Raw genomic sequence first — 21,243 nt, 5'->3', positions numbered from 1 at the left:
CTTATTTCTGTGTGAGAAAATTGTTCCTACTGTTTAAAACTCCTTAAATTCTTATAAACAACTTAAAACTATAGAATCCTAACACACAGGGATGATGTGATCTATTGCCTTCATTTTATGGTTGAGAAAACCTAAAGATAATTCATTTGCCCGAGGTCACAAAGCTATTAATTTGCAGATCCATGGCCATGAATTCTGGTCCCTAGAGTCACTGTCTGGTAATATTATTTCAGATATTTGAAAATAGTTTTGAGGCCCCTCTTAGTCACCTTAGGCCATAATGTTTGAATTTCTCAGCATCTTAGACACTCTCCTGGTTTTAGCCCAGTTTTCCAATAATCATAGTAACAAAGACTCTCTAAGGTACTGCAGGGGAACAGAAGCATTCATTTATTACTAATAGCATTTTCACTAAGTATAATCTTTACGTAAAATATTCTGGGGGACTTCCCTGGTGGCGTGGTGGTTAAGAGTCTGCCTGCCAAAGCAGGGGACACAGGTTCGATCCCTGGTCTGGGAAGATCCCACATGCCACGGAGCAACTAAGCCCATGTACCACAACTACTAAGCCTGCGCTCTAGAGCCCGTGCTCCGCAACAAGAGAAGCCACTGCAATGAGAAGCCCGCGCACCGCAACAAAGAAATAGCCCTGCTCACCACAACTAGAGAAAGCCCGCATGCAACAACGAAGACCCAACACAGCCAAAAATAAATAAATAAAATAAATAAATTTATTTTTAAAAATAAGATAAAATAATCTGGCATTCTTAGCAATCAAAAATTTATCTGCCTTATGGTTGGGTCATCCCACTTTGTAGTAATAAAACTATATCTTAAAAAAATAATTAAAAGAAAAAGACCAATTTATACGAAGATGGATTTAGAATAATTTCTACCTAGAAATGACCCAACATTTGGAGAATTTTTGTAGAATAATATATACTCATGGAAATGATATGTAGACCAGATAGCAATAAGGAAAATTGTGTAATAAATGAAAAAAGTAAAATAGAAGATGGCATATTAATTGCAATGTATAGGGATGTGAAGAAATTGGAATTGTAAACTGTGGATCCTTTAAGGTAAAAGGGTTCTTTGTAAAATCTTGATGTTTTTTCCTTCTCTGGCATTATTGATTAAACCCACAGTAAGGACTGTAGTGCCCAGAGGTGAACACAGCTAGGGTATAGCGTTGTTGGAAAGAGAGAGAAGAGGTGAGGAAGGATAGATCTGGGCCAGACTGCGTGTCTCAGTCCATTCTGACTGCTGTAACAAAAAACCACTTGAGGCGTGGCTCGTAAGCAACAAAAACCTATTTCCTGAGGACAAAGATTATGTTTAATTATCTCTGAATCCCCGGCACCTACCGTAATGCCTGATACATAGCAGCTAATAAGCCAATGTTTGTTGGTGATCCATTACTACATCCAAGATATTGAAAGACAAGGGAAGATAGAAAATGTAGACGCTAGGATGAACTAGAATTATCAAGGAAAACTTTATTGAGGAGGGAAATATACAAAGGTAGATCTTTTCATAATCAGAGAAGAGTATGAAAGTTACTAAAGGTAAAAGATAAAAAGCATAACGCGTCGTCTGTGATGAGGTGGAGAAGAGTAAATGTGTTTTGTGTGATAAGAAGGAGAAGCAGTGAATGTGTGACATAATTAAATACTTCGTCCTAATAAAACTTGACTCTTCAGTACCATGTCTAGAGATTGTTAATGAAGACAACAGTCCTAAACTTCGCTCCTTTTGGAAACCTCAAGTTGTATCAAAAACATACAGGAAAATGTTTCATTTAGACAAACAATACGGTAAAAACAGCATAGGGAAAATCATGAGCCTTATAAGCTGGCAAACCTAGGTATGAATTTTAGTTTTGCCACTTAACTAACTGTACCTTGGGCAAGTCACTTAGCTCTTTGAGCTTCAGTTTTCTTTCTGTAAAATGGGAATAATAATGCCTATCCCACAGGGCTGATGTGGGTCTTGAATGTGGTAATTCTTGTAAGGTATCCAGTGTAGTGCCTGGTATGTAGTAGATGGTCAGTAAACTGTTATTTTTAATAATATGAATTGATGCATTGATGTGTTTGTGCTAAGTCAAGGTGGACGTTTGGGTTGTGTATGTTTGGGGACATGTACACTTGAGCCTTCTTGATCTGAGGGTAATTGGACTTTTTGAAATGGAAACACCCCAGAGAAGGACAATGTGTAACACTGTGCTCCATGGCTGTTTGTCTCTTTAAAATGAAGAAATGCAAACAGTTTTGAGTGTGTGAGCAATTGTATAAGGTGAAGGCTTAAATAGGAAGCTAATAATTTTCTTACCAACTACCTGCTGTACAAACTGTCATGCAAATACTGCCTTATGCTTTATGTAAAACATTGAAACCCCCTATGACTTTATTCTTCTGCTTGGATTTTTTTCTGTAGTAAAATACATCGTTGTATTAATTTCGAGTGTGTTTGTCTGTGAACCAGCCAAATATTTCCTTTTAAATACTTGAGCTCTATGTTGAATATACAGTTATGGCTCTTAGCACATTGCGCTTTTTTTCAGTAATTAGATTTCATCCTCTAATCCTGTAATGGGCTTTTAGTTCCACATGTACCAAGATGGCTCCGATCCATATTAAATGAAGATTTTTCATTTCATGCAGGTTCTTCCAGGGGACCCAGCCCCCTAACCATGGGAGCCCAGGACACCCTCCCTGTTGCAGCAGCATTTACAGAAACGGTCAATGCCTACTTCAAAGGAGCAGATCCGAGCAAGTAAGCCTGGGGCTTGGTCCATTGTATTCTCCAAACTCTATCCAATTCAGTGGGGACACCCTACATATAATTATTTCATTCCATATCCTAAACCAAAAAAAAAAAAAAATCCAGTCAACAGTAACAGGTGGCATACCTAGAATTAATTTGATGAGGAATATTAATTCACTGCTTTTTAAAAAAAATATGCCAAAAGGTCCAGTAATCTAATCTAATACAGAAATCTCTGATTCAGTTTTGGTTGCAGGTTACAGAAAACCCAACCAACTCCATCAGCAATGAGAAAATGTATTATCTCACAAAAGGAAATGTCTAGATCATGTCTTTATTGTCTTAGTCTTTCCTGGGTGGGAGTCACCCACATATAAACTGAAACAATGGTGCATTGGAATGAGAACCTGGAATAAAACCACCTTTCCATAACATGCAGATATGTAAGAGGACAAGTTATGTGTTACCCTTGTTAAGTAAGGAAAAACTAGCCAAAAAAATAATCACAGCAAAGTAAAAATTTTAGGTAAAAATGTACCACTCTCTATTTACGTGAGCCTGATTACACTTATATCAGTACAACTTGACAATGGGCTTTACCTGAATGTACATGCTTCTCTATAAGGTGTCCCATGGATGGGGTTCAGGAAGTCTATGGATCCCCTGAAATTATATTTCATATCTAATGTGTGTGTGCACATGCACATTTGTCCATAGACACTCTACAGTGTTCATCAATTTCACAAAGGGGTTCAGATTCAAAAAAAAGTTAAGGGCGATTATTAGTCTACACTGAAGACTAAACACCTAAGTCAAACTGGTTTTCAAGTGTGTCACTAATACAATTCCAGGTCTGAATCTGATGTATAAACAAAGGACAAACCTAGGTGAGGAAAGAATTGCTTTTTATTTTTTACTTGCAGGGACTAGAGCTTAGTAGCCATGGAAATAAAGATAAGAGAAAAAATTAAATGTGCATATAGAACACTAGACTGTTTTATAAAAATTTTTGAAATAGTGATAAGTATAATTAGAACTTGGAACTCTATTTTAAGTGAAAATCTATATGACTAATTGTTAACCCTCTTTACATTTCAGAAACACTAGCCTTTTTTCTTTTTAAGTCTAAATCTAACAACATTATGCTGGAAAACTAATATAATTAGTAACTGCACTCCGTTCTAGCCACTGAGATCTAGCAATCTCCCTAAATATCCTTTTAAACAGCATTTAGGTTTTATTCTGGGCCCAGAGTTTTGCAGAGAAACAAATACTGTGGACGCTGGTGTCTTGGTTCATTTGCTCTGCTATAACAGACTAGGTGGCTTATAAATAACAGAAATTTGTTTCTCAAAATTCTGGAGGCTGGAAAGTCCAAAACCAAGGCCCCGGCAGATTCGGTATCTGATGAGAGCCAGCTTCCTGGTTCATCGGAATCTTACATACTGGAAAGAGCTAAGGAACTTTGTGGGTCTCTTTTATAAAGGCACTAATCTCATTCTTGAGTGCCCTATCCTCATAACCTAATCACGTCCCAAATATCATCACATCAGGGATTAGGTTTAAATACATAAATTTTGGGAGAACACAAGCATTCAGGCTATAGCGTTCTGGTTTCTCCCACATCTCTTCTTTTTCATCTTCAGAGCAGAAAGATCATTTGCCATGACCATGCATCAACAGCAACTAAAAGCTCCTCATACAGAATATGCATTTGAACTGTTAGAGAAAAGTAAGCATCATTAGCTTAGGTTGTATACAGACTTTGTATACATACATACATCTTTCTTCTGTAGACCCTTCTTTGAGTAAAGAATTTGCATGACTTTCTGTCACACCAGTTTTAAAGACTACTTATTACTGACTGACCTAGACCTTAGAAAGCTCAGGCTTCCCTGAATTGCAGGTAGAAACACACCCTAAAAAAAATGAGTAGTCGAAAATGTGGAGAGGTGTCTATAATGGAATGAAAAACACTAAGGATCACACGAGAATGAATGCTTTTTTGTCTGCTTACTAATTGTCTTTCATTCATTCATTTATTCATTCATTTATTCAGAGAGATCCAATTGTAGTAGGGGTACTTCCACTTCTGGTTCCCCCTGAAATCTATTTTCAATGTAACATGTCACTCCTCAGCTCAAAATCTTCCTAACTTGTTCAAAGTTAAAGCCAAATGCTTCATAATGGTCTATAAGATTTGTCCTTCACGACTCATCCCAGTTGCCACCGCTCTGATCTTGCCTCCGTCACCCTCGTCCTTAATCACTCCCCTCTAGCCACTCTGGCTTCATGGCTGTTTTTCTTTCATCAGCCCAACCCCACCTGCACCTCAGGGTCTTTGCATTTGTTGCTCCTTCCGCCTTAGTGAAATCTTCTCGCAACTATCTGAGTGACTTACCCCCTCACTTCCTTCATGATTCTTCAGCAGATTTATCAGAGACCTTCTATGTAAAATAGCAATTCTCCTGCCCTCTCCGCTGTCAACACTTCCTTTCTCCCTACTTCACTTTCTCTTCCCTCGTAGTTAACATACTTCCTGTTTTCTAGTTAATGAACATGCTAATTAACATGTTCCATGTTTTCAGTGTCCACTGTCTGTCCCTTCCCCCACTAGAGTGTAAGCTTCATGAGAGCTGGGACTTTAAGTATTTCGTTCATTGTTATATCCTCAGTACCTAAAACAGGGCCTGGCATGGAGAACCCAGTGCATATTTGCTGAACAAGTTGAGTTGAATTACTCACTTAACATTTACAGAATGTCTATTATGTGGCTGCCATTGTGCTAGACAGGGATATATTGGTGGTGAAGACAATTGATATGGAAAATAAAACTTGTACATAAATATAATGCAAAGTCCACTATAGGAGAGGTGTAGATATGGGGCAATGGGAGTTAAGAAGTCCTTAATAATAATCTTTTTTAAATCCCAAGAAGTGGTATAGCAGCCTACCCAGTCACCTGCGAACCTGTCCCTATACAAGCTGGGTCCTTCATCTTGTTTTGGTTTCCCCAGCACACTCTGACAAGTGTCTGCGGAGGTCTATACCAGTGAGCCTGGTGTCCATGACTTTAGCATTCCAGTGATGTGGTACTTGAGCCAAATTAATACTAGTGCTTTTCCTATGCCCTTCCAAATTAACTGAGCCTTTGATCTGTGGATGACTGCACATATTGAGTCTTTTTTCAATTATATTGCCGTAAGTAGCTGTAGTGTATACTGTATATTGGTAGATGGGAGATTTAGTATATTTCACTGAAATTATGAGATCTGAAATTTATGAACAGATCATGAAGTGACATTCTTCTAAATTTAATTTCATCTCCAAGCAGTGAATCACTTTAATTGCTGTTCCTTTGTTATTCACTTTCAAAGAAACAACTCAAGTTCAAAAGTTCCATCATGGGGAGAGGTGGGGAGGAGGATAAAGCCAAACACAGCGCCACATAGAGAAATGATGCAGAAAACGCACGTGGCTTTGCTTTGCCTGTGGTTCTCTCTCATCCTGTATCAAAGACTTCCCCATTTGTTTTCAGACCATACGCTGGAAACAAAAATCTACTACTGGTATTCTGGCATCTGAGTCTTTCTCAGTAGCTCAAAGGCAGAGAACTCCTTGACTTTGCTGCCACCTGGGGGAAACATATTTCCCGTTATTAGCTCCTATTTGAACAACTCTTGTGCTAGGAACGAATTCTCTAATTCCCAAGAAAACCTTAGGCTTCTCAGTTATAGTCTATCCTTCCCTTATCACCATATTTCAATTAGTTATTCAAGTGTATATCTCCCTGCTTAAAGTAGAAGTTTGCTCAAGACCACATTTGTCCTGTTTCTCACTGCCCATTCTAGTGCATTACACAATGCCTGGTACACTGATTAGGCAGCCAATATATAATTGTTAAATGTATGAATTTATTTTTAAAATACTTTATTGAGTTCCTACTCTGCACTGGGTTCTGTGTTTTATACCTTTGCCTTCCCAGAACCTAAGACACAGTACTTGCCTTCACAGTAGTAAATATGTGCAAGAAACTACAAAGCAGTTTTTTTTTTTTTTAATCTGTCCTTGGGCTTCCCTGGTGGCTCAGTGGTTGAGAGTCTGCCTGCTGATGCAGGGGACACGGGTTCGTGCCCCGGTCCGGGAAGATCCCACATGCCGCGGAGCGGCTGGGCTCGTGAGCCATGACCGCTGAGCCGGCGCGTCCGGAGCCTGTGCTCCACAACAGGAGAGGCCACAACAGTGAGAGGCCCGCATACCGCAAAAAAAAAAGAGAAAGAAATGTAATGTAACTGACGAGCCTGGGTGCTTCACCTATTGGCTTATACTGACTACTTCTCTCATAGTCCATCTGACACTGTAAGCCCTTTGAAGGCAGGGGCTCTTTTGCTCATTTTTTTTGAATTTTATTTTATTTATTTTTTATACAGTAGGTTCTTATTAGTTATCTATTTTATACATATTAGTGTATATATGTCTTTTGCTCATTTTTTAATTGCCTCCCCACTCACAACAAAAACAAACAACCCCAGCTTACATAGTTAGGCGTCCATAAATGTTTATTGACTTAATAAATTCCACCTCCTCCCCTTGCTGACTTTCTTTCAAAAGAGAAACTTTATCCTCCACCAAGACACCACTTAGAGCTCATTTTGAGCAACCTGGAAAAGAAACTGAGCTGATTCCTTACCAATTAAAAAAACATTTGAGCAACCACTGCTAACAGTGGACTGAGTGATGGTAGGTGCTGAAGTCTAGTTTAACAAGTGCTCTGAGTAGTTATTATTTTCTTCTAGAGTCGTCAAATAAAATTTTTCTTGCCCACATATTGAAAAACATAAAGAGTAGACTCAGCTTAAGGGGAAGTCCAAGCTTAGCACCAATGCATCACCAGTAAATCAAGCAAGCCTTATGGGTCTGAAAGATAGAGAAGGAAGATAGCAGAGTTGGCACCAAACTGAGAGCTCAGCAATATTCTGCAGCAGAGATGGAGGGGCAAACTTCCAGAAACCAGAATTCTCATTCAGAGCAGTTCAGAGTTAGGGATGATATTATCTGAGTGGGAGGAGGGGCACATGGCAACTTTAGGAAGCTCACCTGCCCTCCACCTCTACCCCAAACCCAGCCTTACACATACAAGGCTATAGCAGTTCTTCACACAAGCTGTTTTGAATGTGTGCCAAGGACCATCTCAGCTGAGCCACTGTGCCTCATCAATCACAATTACACAGCATAGAAGGTGACTATGGGGCAAATAGAGTTTCCTATATTCAAGTGTGAGCGAAATTTTCATTTATTAACCTCAATTTCCCTAGAAAGTACAGTCCTGAACTTAAAGTTGCAGAAATGGTACAAGGGTCAATTATCCAGATGTACAGGAAAGTTATAAAGAAGTTCACTCATTTTAAATATTTACCATTTCCCAAAGAAGAAAAATCTTTTTGAGATTTCTGCTTCTGGTTAAGGTGGAATAACAGGGACCAATTTACCCTTCTACCTGAAAACACTGCAGAAACAGACAAAATATATGAAACAATGATTTGCAAGACACAGGACCTCAGGTGAAGGACAGTGACCCCTGAGAGGTGAGATTATGATTTCCCTAACTGACTTCCTGGAGAGTTTCCAGGCCATGGCATAGGGAGAGCCCAGCAGACTCACAGGTGTTCGTGGGAGGTGTCTCACTGAGGCACACTCCACTGCAAAACTGGCTGAGGAGGGTGCCCGAGGAAGCTAATGGCCCGTGGGTACCGCAGACCACCGTGCACTGCAGAAGCTGGCTATGGAGAAGGTGTGCATATGATAGGAGCCTGGAACCAGGGACCCCATCTGCATTAAAAGAGCTGGGCACTGGGACAGCCCAGCCACACGTACCTCAGGAGCCAGAGGCTGTGGAAGCTGCCAGTGTCACTGGGCACTAGCAAAGCCACACGGGTTGCAGTACCCACACTCTTGGGTGCCACGTGCCTCCTGCACTGCAGGAGTCTAGCTCTAGAAAAGCCTTGAGTACTGCAGAGGACTGCCTAGCAAGCGCACTGGAACCAGGAAGGGGAACGTCTCTTCTTCCTGCAATGTCTATCTAGTGCCCTCTACTGACAAAAAGTAAGATAGTGCCTGTTATGTTGGCAAAGAAAAAATATATTAACGGCGCAATACTAATTCTCTCAGAGCAGACAGTAAAGGGTGAATTGGAACTCCACTGATTTTATGTGGAAATTGACACAGTGATCCTAAGTTTCATGTGGAAATACAAAGAACTTAAAATAGCCAAAACTATTTTGAAAGAGAGCAAAGTTGGTAGACTAATACTACTTGATCTCAGAATAACTTTAAAGCTACAGCAATCAAGACAGTGTGAGATTGGTGTAAAGACGGACAAAATAGGTCAATGGAACCGAATAGAGAATTTAGAAATAGGCCCACACATATATGGACAACTGAATTTCAACAAAATTACCAAGTGGATAAATTCAACAGATGGTGATAGAACATTTAGATACCCATATCCACACACTAAAAAATGAACTTGGACGCATACCGCACAGAAAATATACAGAAATTAACCAAAAATAGATCATAAAGCTAAATGTAAAACTAAAAATTAAAAATTTCTAGAATAAAACATAGGTGAAATGTTTGTGACCTTGGATTTAGCAAAGATTTCTCAGATAAGACTCCAAAAGAGTAAAGTGATTAGCTACAACCCATAAAAGAATAAATTGATGAATTTAAAATTTCTGCCCTTCAAATTACTCTTAAGAGAAAGAAAAAAAAAAAAAAAAACAAGTCACCGACTGGGAAAAAAAATCTTTGCAAAGCATGTATTTGATAAATTACTTACATCCAGAATGTACCAAAAAAAAAAAAAAACCAAATTAATAAGAGAACAGAAAACTCAGTTTTAAAAACTGGCAGAAAATCTGAGCAGACACTTCACCTGAGTAAATAACTGATGACAAATAAGCACGTGAAAAGGTGCTAAGATCCTTAGCCATTAGGGAAATGCAGATTAAAACAACAATGAGGGCTTCCCTGGTGGCACAGTGGTTGAGAGTCCGCCTGCCGATGCAGGGGACGCGGGTTCGTGCCCCGGTCCGGGAGGATCCCACATGCTGCGGAGTGGTTGGGCCTGTGAGCCATGGCCGCTGAGCCTGCGCGTCCGGAGCCTGTGCTCCACAACGGGAGAGGCCGCAACAGTGAGAGGCCCGCGTACCGCAAAAAAAAAAAAAAAAAAACAGAAATATACTGTTACTCACCTATGAGAATGACAAATAAAAAGACAGATCCTACCAAATGTTGGTGAGGATGGAGAGGAACTGAAACTCTCACGCTCAGCTGTATTTTCCACTTCACAAAACAGTTTGGCAGTTTCTTAAAAAGTTAAAGGTACACCTATCATGTGATCCAGTCATATATTTATCCAAGAGAAATAAGAGCATGTGCCCATACACAGGCTTGTACACGCATATTTATCACAGCTTTATTTGTAATAGGCAAAAGACAGAAAGAATCCAAATGTTCTTCAACAAGTGAATGAATTTTCAAAACGAACCTGTGGTATATCCATATTCCACCCAGCAATAAAAAGACATGAGCTATTGATTCACACACTACATGGGTGAATCTCAGAATAATTATGCCGAGTGGAAAAAATCAGACCAAAAAAAAAAATCACACACCTTACAATTCTGTTTATCTAAAATTTTAGAAAGTCCAAACTAATATGTAATGTCAGAAAATATATTAGTAATTACCAAGGCACATAGAGGGAAAGGATGGAGAAGGGCAGGAGAGAGGAAAACAAAAACACAGGGGGAGACTCTTAGGGACGTTGGATATCTTGATTATCTTGATTGTGTGATGGTTTCATAGATGTAGATTATGTCAAAAATGATGGAAATTTATACTATAAATAAGCACCAGTTATTATATATCGACTATACTTCAATAAAGCCCTTTTTTAGAAAGGATTATTATTCCTTCCAAATTATCATCCAACTGTGTTAACTTATATATATGACTGATTTTATAATTTCAACCAGATAGACAAGTTAATGGAATAAAGATCTAATTAAGTGGGAAGCAGGAAGTTTACCCCATGCGTCCATAAAAGAACACACTCAAGGCATCAATCACATTACTCAGAGAACTAAAATAAGTCCCAGTGAATAGTGTGATAACCTTGTGCAATTTAGTAGCGTCAAATATGCTGCCATCAATTCAGCAGTCAAAGAGAGAGAATCACCAGAATAAATGATTCTGTTTGTGAGGTGAACATACAGACTTTTCTACAGAAAGAAAAAAGCTGCATTTTTCTTCTAATGGTGCAAAAACACCTTCAACAAAATAGCCACCTTTTTTGGAGACGTGTTAAAATAAACCTTTGAGTCCTCAGTTGTTTAGATATTGTAAGAGCTTACTTTTCCTCTCTTCTGCTGTGTCATATTGTTACAGAAATCTTTGCTTTTCACAACTGCTTTGATTCACATGTTGACCTAGGTTTCCTCTCTTTCCTCTCACGTGTTGTGATATGCCAGATGTATCGTGAAGATTACTGGAGAAATGGTGTTGTCCTTTCCTGCCGGCATCACCAGACACTTTGCCAACAACCCATCGCCAGCTGCCCTGACTTTTCGGGTGACAAATTTCAGCAGGTTAGAACACGTCCTGCCAAATCCCCAACTTCTCTGCTGGTAAATATATTTTGCACAAATTTTTTAGAGATGTGTGTGGCTTAGCACCTTATTCTTAGATGAGGGATGTACTTTAGCGAGAGAGATACACTGTACGGAAATTACCGCTACTCAGATATATTTATAGATTCAATCCCAGAACTTTTACCAGCTGTAAAAATTGTTGGTGGGTGATTGTGTGTGTGTGCATATATGTATTTTAATGGCCAACTATCTCAAGTGGCTAAAGAGACATTTAGAGTAATGAAATCTGCATTAGTGACAATTTAGTCATTGTCTGTTTTGCTTATCACTGGTAGACAATGGATGAGGATGGTGGAAAATGAGCCCAATAAAAGGAATAAAGTCCATTGGTTGTATTAGCATCTTCTAAAATCAAATGATATCTGAACTGTGAGCTACTCTTCATATAAGCTTGAAAATCTCTTTGTTAAACATGTAATTTCATTGTACTGTAATGATGATTGTTTTGCTGGAACTTTACATGTATGGCATCAAAGAAGCTTATGTGAATTTGTTTACATAAATACACTTCTTCACATTTCCTATTAAATCTGAATTTGATGTCTTTATCATATATATATATATATATATATATATATACGCACATGCACATTCACACAACACACACATATATACATGCTACTAAAAAATGATCCACTCTACAAGTTAATTATTGACAATGGATGAGACAAAAAAAGTCATTCTTGACAGTTTTTTCCATCAATATGTCCTGATATTCCATCCAAAATTCTCTTTCTAAAATGGCCACTTTTTCCCTGTTATCATCACTTCTTCTATCCAAATGATGACTGTCATTTCCCTGGACCACAGCAACTGCTTTCCTCTTTCCCTCCCTGCATCCAGTCTTGCCCCACTCTTACACACAATAACCAGATGACCTTTTTTTGAGGTAAATCAGGTTATCCTCGCTCGTAGTCCTCTGATGGCTTCCCATTGCATCTGTACCAGAATCCAAACTTGTTGCCATTGCCTTCAAGACCCTGAGTCATCCACTCTTGCCTGTCTGTCTGTCCTCATCTCCCACCATCCTCCTCAGAATCCTTGTAGCTCCAGCCAGACCTGCCAGTCTTGGGAACTGCTGAGTCCTTTCCCACATCAAGACTTTGTATGCTTGTTTCCTCTGCCTCCAACAGGATTTCCACCCTTCTTCACCGGACTCTTACTCATCCTTCAGATCTCAGCTCCACCCAGCCTCCCCTGACCTCCCCACTCTCTTCCCCATTCCCACACTAAATCACATCGCCTTGTTATTCTCTCTCAATCTTCCCTATTCTTCCCTTTGTCACACTTACTAAAACTAATAATTACATATGTATTTGTTTTCTTCATCCATCCATCTCCCCCACTAGACTGTAAAATCCATGAGGGAATAGAACACATCTATTGGTTCACCACCGTATCCTCAGTACCTTCCACTATGCCTAATAAGGACCTGAGTAGTCTTTGTTGAATGAATGAACAATTCAGCTATAACTTAGAGAATTTTGTCAAGCTGGATATTTATGTAGAAATAACTAAAGGTTATTTGGAATCTGAGGACCAATACAGTCACTCTCTTTCTCTTGCCCGAATGAGACTCTTTCGCTCCTGTGATGAAAATACAGTCACAGGTGTTTCAGGTGATGACCAAGATCACCTCCTTCTCTTTGGTCCTTGCAATGGTTTAATTGGCAAACTTGATTCCAGGCTTAAAAATACAAAAGAAATGCTCACCCTTTAAATGAAAAATAAATGTGAAATGATCAAGATTGGAAATTGGGAACTTCTTATTTCAGTTTCCTTCCGTGTTTTTGATGTTCACAGTGAGCCTCACAGCGAGTTAATTTTATTTTTCTAGGTTCCTCCATCTGAAATTAGGAATTACGTGCCACCATCTCACCAGTTTGTCTGTAAATATCACTGGTGTGATAGTTATAGCTTTTGTTGCACTTTTAGGCAGTTATGTTGCCAAGTTCTTAGGCATATGTGTCAGAGTTTTATACTTATATTAATATATCAGTCTTATGAATTGAACTAAATATCAGTCTGAGAATGTTTTGTGTGACAAAACATTATATGGACCCTTAAGTTGTTTTTTAAACAAAACAAAAGCAAAAACAAAAAAAATTCTTATTAATTTGGACTTTATTAACTCTAAGTATTTGACGATTGTGTCAGGGCTGTGATTGGTGACCCATCAGTCCTAGAGACTATTTGGTTTTGGTATGTAGCTCCACTCCACCACCCCTGCTGCCACCCCTACTTTTCAAAAGGTCATGGAACCAAGCATTATTCTCAAATGCTGTTCAAGCCTTTCTTCATCTGTTATCTTACACCCAGCCAATCTTCTCACTTATCCTTACTGAAAGACTTATTTAGGTTAGCAGCTTGGCCCCTGGAGACATTTGGGTTTGCAATCCCTGTGACAGGGACCAAATTGAAATTTACTTCTACTTTTCCCTTATGAAAGGGATTGGCTTACAAAGGATGTTCAGGAACAATCGCTAAACCAGTTGAGTCTGAAGAATTCTCAAGGCTTTATGAGTATTCAAGAATTGCATCTCTGTGCAAGCTTTTGATTGACAAACCTTTCTTGACTGTTTGTTAAAGCAAGTTCTCTGAGGAATTATCATAGACATATGACTTAGCTTATTTTGTTATTAAACATATAATTGGGATTTTCTCAGTTATTTGGATTTACTTAGCGCAAATTAGTAAAATGTTGCTGGATATTAATTCCACACCTCTTTTGGTATAGTGGGAAAGTATGACCTGCAGTAAGACTGACCTGGGCTGGAATCTTGACTCTCTTACTTATTGACTGTTCAACCTTAAGTAAATTACTTAATTTTGCTGAACCTCTATTGTTCTTAGCTCCAGCCTCCTTGTGTAGCTACCACTCTGGAGGCTCTGGGTAACTTGGATGTTTTAGATAATAACAGTTTAGTCAACACTTATCAGTATCCTTAGCTTAGCTGGGCCAGGGGCAGGGACGAGGGGCCAGGAGTCTTTTCCGTTCACTTCCTCCTGCCCAGAGGCACAGGGTTTTCTCTGTCCTCAACAACCTATAGCAGGCACAACAGAACCACAGGGGTCCTGCTGAGACCACTCGTTCCTAACTGACCAGAAGCAGTTTCAAGGCCCTGATGTTTTTTTTGACTCAGCTCTTGATATGTTTGGCTTCTGGAGGCTGAACCATAGGAACTTACTTTCGACCTGCCTTTATCACTGTATCACACCCTTCTGTCTCTGTGACCTCTAATTTTCTCTTTTTATAACATATGCTTATTTTTAAAAAGGAAGATAATTCTTCTTTTGCAGGCTAGATTTTAATGATATAGTTTATAATGTATCTAACAGAGTGCCTAGCACATAATAGAGGCTCAAAAACTTCTAGCTACTATTATTGTATTACATAGGATATTCTGAAAGTGAAATGTCAGTAAGTTACTGAGCCACTTGGGCCCCAGTTTTTTCATCATGTGAGAAGTGAGCAGATGCTTTTCACACTCTAGCCTGATTCTTTTTGCCATTGAGACAAACATTTTCACAAGACATGAGGGGAGTGGCCTGTGGAGAGGCCGCAGAGTAACACTGATGACCCTCATAGGAATACAAAACTCCTTAATTCACCAAGACTGCACTCTCTAGTGTAATTACCATGGTTATTATCATTTAAATTCCAGGATCATCTTATAAGTGAGGTGACTTTTTATGATTTAAATACTCTTAGAGGAACTGTTGTGAATGCTAAAAAAGGAGCATGATAATTTTAGTATCACCCTTTTCTCCTCAGTTGGAGATAAAGACCGTGTTTACAGATATTTGTTTACACATTTGTTTACAAATGTTTGCTTACAAATATTTACTAAGTAATTTCTGAGACCCTACTCTTCAAGTAAATTCAAAAGATAATCAATGTACTCAGCTCCTTGATTGCATTAACCGACTAATTCATAGGAAATGGTGGCGATGTAGAAAGGGCTATTAAATTTGGGTTAATAAATAATTCAGTGTTTAAAGCAACCAGTTATCATCATGATTGGTTAATATTACTGGGTAATATTACTGGGTATAAATCACAGATTTATAGCAATACAATAATGCCTCCCTATGGGTATTAATCTATTAACATAATACCATTCAGGACTGCAATTATACTAAAACTATACTATTGTCAATAATATAATCTCTACAAATTGTCAAAGATGGAGATAGAAATCAGATGACAATTTGCGAAGATGCTTTTTTGTGTGGTTTATGTTTGTTACAAAATGCTACTCAATCATTTTTTCTTCCCAATTGAATAGTGATAATACCCAAAATGATGCCAATACCAAGGAATTCTGGGTAAACATGCCAAATTTGATGATTCATCTAAAGAAAGTGTCGGAACAAAAGCCCCAGGCTACATATTATAACGTGGATATGCTTAAATATCAGGTAAGCCTATTTATATGGTCAAGGTGTCTCTTTCACATTACAAATGTATATTCTAACATACCTAACATTAAATAAAAGTAGACAAAGTAACATTTCTTTCAATATTATTTAAAAGCTACAATTTATAAGAAAATAGAAACCTTAAAAGACTATTTGGAGGCTATATAGTGTCAAGAACATTCATACATATTCTTATTAGTTGAAACCTGCAAGTAAAAAATTTCATTCAAATTTAGGGAAACATGCCAAAAAATGAATTTTCAGAAAACTACATCAATTAAGATTACAAATATTGACAAAATAGTTCACTGTAACTTTGTTAAGAATATTACCGTACTAAAATCTCTTACTTTAAATGATTAAATGTAAGTAATTTGGTGTTTTTTCATAATGTGATAGTCTATGAAATAAATTCTGATGAAACTTATGTTAAGAAATAATTTAATGAGAATATTTGGTACAACACATTACAGGTTATGAGAACTTTCTTTTTGTATTTAGGATTTCCCTTTACCCCAAAATATTACTGATTTAATAAATAAGCCTGTTGCAAACCAGGATTCTATAGAGCTTGAGTATCCCACTGATTCCTAGCCATTTGATCTCTTTTGAAAGTTGTACTTTAATAGAAATCAGTGCATCTCAAACATGAGTGTACTTTACAATCACCAGGGAGGTTATAAACAAATGCTGATTCTGAACTGGTGCTAATTATAGACAGACACAGATATAAAGATAGATAGATGTCTATATAAAAATCTATTTATAGATAAATAAAGATGGAGATGGGGAGGGGGGAGGGGAGAGGGATAAAGATAGAGACAGAGACAGAGACATCTACTGGGCCCTGACACTCCCAGAGATTTTTATTTAATTGGTTCAGGATGTGACGTAGGTGTATATATTTTTACAAGTCCTCCAAATGATTATAATGCACACTGTGGATTGAAAACCACATGTTCTAAGGGAACCATTGAACGTGAAGCATCTATGTAATTGTACATTTCACAAAAGTACAAATGAATCTAATGGTTTTCCACTAAGAATAATATCATTGAAGCTTTGGACATTATAACAAAATGTAGAATAGAATTCACCTATTGTAATATGAGCTTGGTGTAAAGTACTATAATGAAGGCAAGAGACTGAATTCTGGAATTAAGTCAGCTTCCTACTGTCCACTGGCCTTGGGCACTTAATGTCCCTGAGCCTCAGTTTCCTTATCTGCAAATTAGGAAAAAATGATTCCTACCTAGGTATTTTATAGGCTGTGAGACACTCACACCCTAACACATTTCAAAGTACTTTGTGAAATGTAAGTAGCCCTAGGCCTGACATTTTGTTTTAAAGGTGCTCTGAGGAATCCCTTTTGTTGTGGTTTAGTTGTGTTGTTGTTATTGTTTTTCAACAATGCAAGGGATTGGCTGGGAAGCATAATTAGCATTTTGTGAGATCAAATCACATCATGTTTACTCTCTGGCCACCAGTAGCACCCTCCCAGTAACTGAGACAATCACATAGCCATAAAGCACCTCCCCAGGTAGAGGAACTACTAAGAAGTTGAGAACTCCTGCCAAGGACAGAGTATAGAAATGGGTCGGGAGAGTGGGTCTGCTCTGCTTTTGAGCTTATCTTAAATAACAGACTTCTAAATAAAAGTGCATATGCAGAGGATTGGGCTGCTAAAAATATTTAAAGTTTAAAAACTTTATTATAAAGCTTATCATAGAGATTATTATAAAGTTTTAAAGCTTTTATTATAATGGTCATCAAACTAAAATTATGTCATCAAAAGCCATGTCTGTCATTTTATAAAAGAATCCATGTCTGGGTTTGTTTCTGCAGCAAAACCATGCCTGACTTTTAAGCACAGCCTGCCTTCAGGTCCACGTGGTGTCCATATGTGCAGGCATTACTAGGCCAATAAAGAGCTGTTTATATTCTTTAAAATCAGCAAAACTCATACTCCATGAGTAAAACTGCAAGGGCACAGACACCACCCACACAGCCCCTGCTGTGCGTGTGTACTTATAAAAGGCACGTAGAAATAATAACCTTGCAAATTTTTCACTGTGGGCCCAGGATTCTAGTTGATATTATTGTCTTATAACTTTTTGTTGCTTCTTCAAACCTGGCTTTTCCTTAGTCAAATTCACCTTTGTCTAACTCACTGGTTTGTGAAGAGCAAATATGATAAGAATATTAATAGGTAACATGTATTAAAATGTTAACTCCTTACTGTATATGAGGCCCTAGGCCGAGTGTTTCATATAAAACTTCTTCTTCAATCTTCCTAACATCTCTAGGCGTAAATATTATTATCATTTCTGGGACTTCCCTGGCAGTCCAGTGGTTAAGAGTCCGCCCTTCCAGGGCAGGGGGCATGAGTATGGTAAGGGAACTAAGATCCCGTATGCCACACGGTACAGCCAAAAACTTTTTTAAAAATTAAAAAATATATATTATCATTCCTGTTTGGCAGATGAGGAAATAACTGAGGCACAGAGAAGTTTTTAGTGACTGGTCAAAGATCACTCAGCTTGGAAGTGACAATGAGAACTCACACCCCAATATATCTGAAAAAACCAAAAACACTAATTTGAAAAGATACATGTTCACAGGAGCATTATTTACAATTTGCCAAGATATGGAAGCAACCTACGTGTCCATCAATAGATGAATGGTTAAAGAAGATGTGGGGTATATGTATACAATAGAATACTACTCAGCCATAAAAAAGAATGAAATTTTGCTATTTGCAGCAACATGGATGGACTCGGAGGGCATTATGCTAAGCGAAATAAGTCAGACAGAGAAGGACAAACACTGTACGATACCACTTATACGTGGGATCAAAAAATTCAGCCAACTAGTGAATATAACAAAAAAGAAGCAGACTCACAGATATAGAGAACAAACTAGTGGTTACTAGTGGGGAGAGGGAAAGGGGAAGGGGCAATAGTAAGGGATTAAGAGGTACAAACTATTAGGTATAAAATAAGGTACAAGGATCTATTGTACAACATGGGGAATATAGCCAATACTTTATAATAACTATAAATGGAGTATAACCTTTAAAATTATGAGTCACTATATTGTGCACCTGTAACTTATATAATATTGTATAGCAACTCTATTTCAATTAAAAGAAAGAAAGAAAGGGAAAGAAAGAAAGAGAAAGAAAGAAAGAAAGGAAAAACGACCTCACACCCAGGATTGGCTGCCTTCTTGGCCTCAGCTCCTAACCAGTGTGCTACCAGCTCCCTATCTGACATAAAGTGCATTGTAAACTCTAAAGTGCTATAGAAACTTTAATAATTGATTTTATATTTTTAATCGGTAACAGTTCACCTGAAGCACCCAGCACTCACTCATACGGCACCCTTGATGGTGCTTTTTTTACTGAGTGCTCATTTGTGAGCGGCACAAACAACATTATGACTTTTTGATATCTAAGAATATTCCATTGGGAGATAATAATAGCTTCTGGGTTTGTTTCAGATTAATATTCAAGCCTTAAGTGTTCTCCTTCCTGTCTTTGGCAAGGTGTCAGCCCAGGGCATTCAGTCCACACCTCTAAACCTGGCAGTGAACTGGCGATGTGAGCCGGCAAGCACCGACCTGCGCATAGATTACAAATACAATACGGATGCAATGACAACGGCCGTGGCCCTCAACAATGTGCAGTTCCTGGTCCCCATAGATGGAGGGGTAACCAAGCTCCAGGCTGTGCTCCCACCAGCAGTCTGGTAAGGAGCCATTAATCCCCTTCCTCTTCACCAAAGGGCTCCTGGGCAAAGGGATCACAGACTTTTTAGCATTTGTGTTTCCTACAGAAAGAGATCACAGCAGGCCTGGGTGTCAGGGTTCAGGGCATTAAACAGAAGCTGCTATAGCTAATTTCAAGCAGAAAATGATTTAACACAGGGATTTAGATGTTCACACAAAAAAGGAGGAACAAGCTTTAGACTGGATCTCCAAGAATATTTCCCAGAAGATTGCAGAACTGGTCCACCAGGGGAGCTGCTACCTCTGCTACAACCAGGAAGGAGAGAAATTAGAAGGCTGTCAGTGGAGCCATTGAATTCAAGAACCCACCACCCTCATGAGAATCCAAGGATAAGAAAGCTCCTATTGGCACTGCCTAAACTGCTTCTCAACAACTACAAAACTGAGACTGGACTGGAGCACTGTTTAACAAGATCCCCACATCTCAGTTAGGCTGCTGACCAGCAGAAAACAGCCCAAAAAGCATCAGGAAAATGGCGTCTGCCTCCCTTCTATCCGCCAGATCTCAAGTAGTACCTATAATTGATGGACCCTAATCTGCATCTAGGACCCTAATTACAAGGGAGTCTGAGTTTCATTTTGCAGCCTCTGGACTATTAAAAGGCACACTAGAGAAGGTATGGGAACAGAAACAGAATAGACACTGAGTACCAATAGCAGATGTTAAAAAAAGCCTTTTCTCCTAAGGAAAAATACTCCAGTTTTTCCATATGATTGTTAGAAGCAAAAAGTAGAACATTAAAAAAGAAAAAAAAAAAAAGAATGTCAGCCATGTGACAGCTCCAATTTAAATTACCTGAATTAATTGATCAACTAACACTTCCCATCTATTTATTCAGTAGATGTGTTAAAAAAAATTTAACTGCATTATCCTCTAAATGTTTATCTCTCTGACAGTGTTGTGACTAGTTACAATAAGGAAAGAGAAAGGAGAGTATTTATGTATGGATGAATGGATGCATGGATGGATGGGTAGACAGATGGAAGGAGGGAGTGAAGGAGGAAGGGATAGATAGATAGATAGATAGATAGATAGATAGATAGATAGATGGAAGGAGGGAGGAAAGGAGGAAGGGATAGATAGGTAGGTAGGTAGATAGATAGATAGATAGATGGAAGGAGGGATGGAAGGAGGAAGGGATACATAGATAGATAGATAGATAGATAGATAGATAGATAGATAGATAGAAGGAGGGAGGGAAGGAGGAAGGGATAGATAGGTAGGTAGGTAGGTAGATAGATAGATGGAAGAAGGGAGGGAAAGAGGAAGGGATGCATAGATAGATGATAGATAGATAATGCTTTAATTGTAGCTAAAATTTTTAAGATCATTTTTATTAATTAACACTATCTGGAAAAATACGACATCCATTAAACAGAAACCCTTGCATATGAAAAAGTCTTTTACCTACTTTATTTTTAGGAATGCTGAACAGCACAGAATATTGTGGAAGATTCCTGATATTTCTCAGAAGTCAGAAAATGGAGGTAATGTAATCACAGGCTTATTTTATTTAATATATAAAGCTGAAATAACTTTCAGATA

At 38.3% G+C, this 21,243-nt stretch overlaps 1 protein-coding gene across 23 annotated transcripts in view; it reads left to right on the top strand.

Annotated features, from left to right (window-relative positions):
* SGIP1 (SH3GL interacting endocytic adaptor 1) overlaps positions 1-21,243 on the top strand; it is a 222,204-nt gene that overhangs the window by 192,361 nt on the left and 8,600 nt on the right. For all 23 annotated transcript variants that reach the window (XM_049698175.1, XM_033407538.2, XM_049698214.1 and 20 more), the window contains 5 exons: positions 2,667-2,778; positions 11,307-11,462; positions 15,776-15,908; positions 19,455-19,657; positions 21,121-21,185. In XM_049698175.1, coding sequence (XP_049554132.1) covers positions 2,667-2,778; positions 11,307-11,462; positions 15,776-15,908; positions 19,455-19,657; positions 21,121-21,185 — 669 coding nt within the window. The remainder of the gene's footprint in view (positions 1-2,666; positions 2,779-11,306; positions 11,463-15,775; positions 15,909-19,454; positions 19,658-21,120; positions 21,186-21,243) is intronic.

The sequence above is a fragment of the Orcinus orca genome, chromosome 1 (assembly GCF_937001465.1).
Source record: "Orcinus orca chromosome 1, mOrcOrc1.1, whole genome shotgun sequence".
In the NCBI taxonomy this organism is placed as follows: domain Eukaryota; kingdom Metazoa; phylum Chordata; class Mammalia; order Artiodactyla; family Delphinidae; genus Orcinus; species Orcinus orca.
The sequence above is the reverse complement of the archived record's forward strand: the minus strand, read 5'-3'. Positions and strand labels throughout refer to the sequence as shown.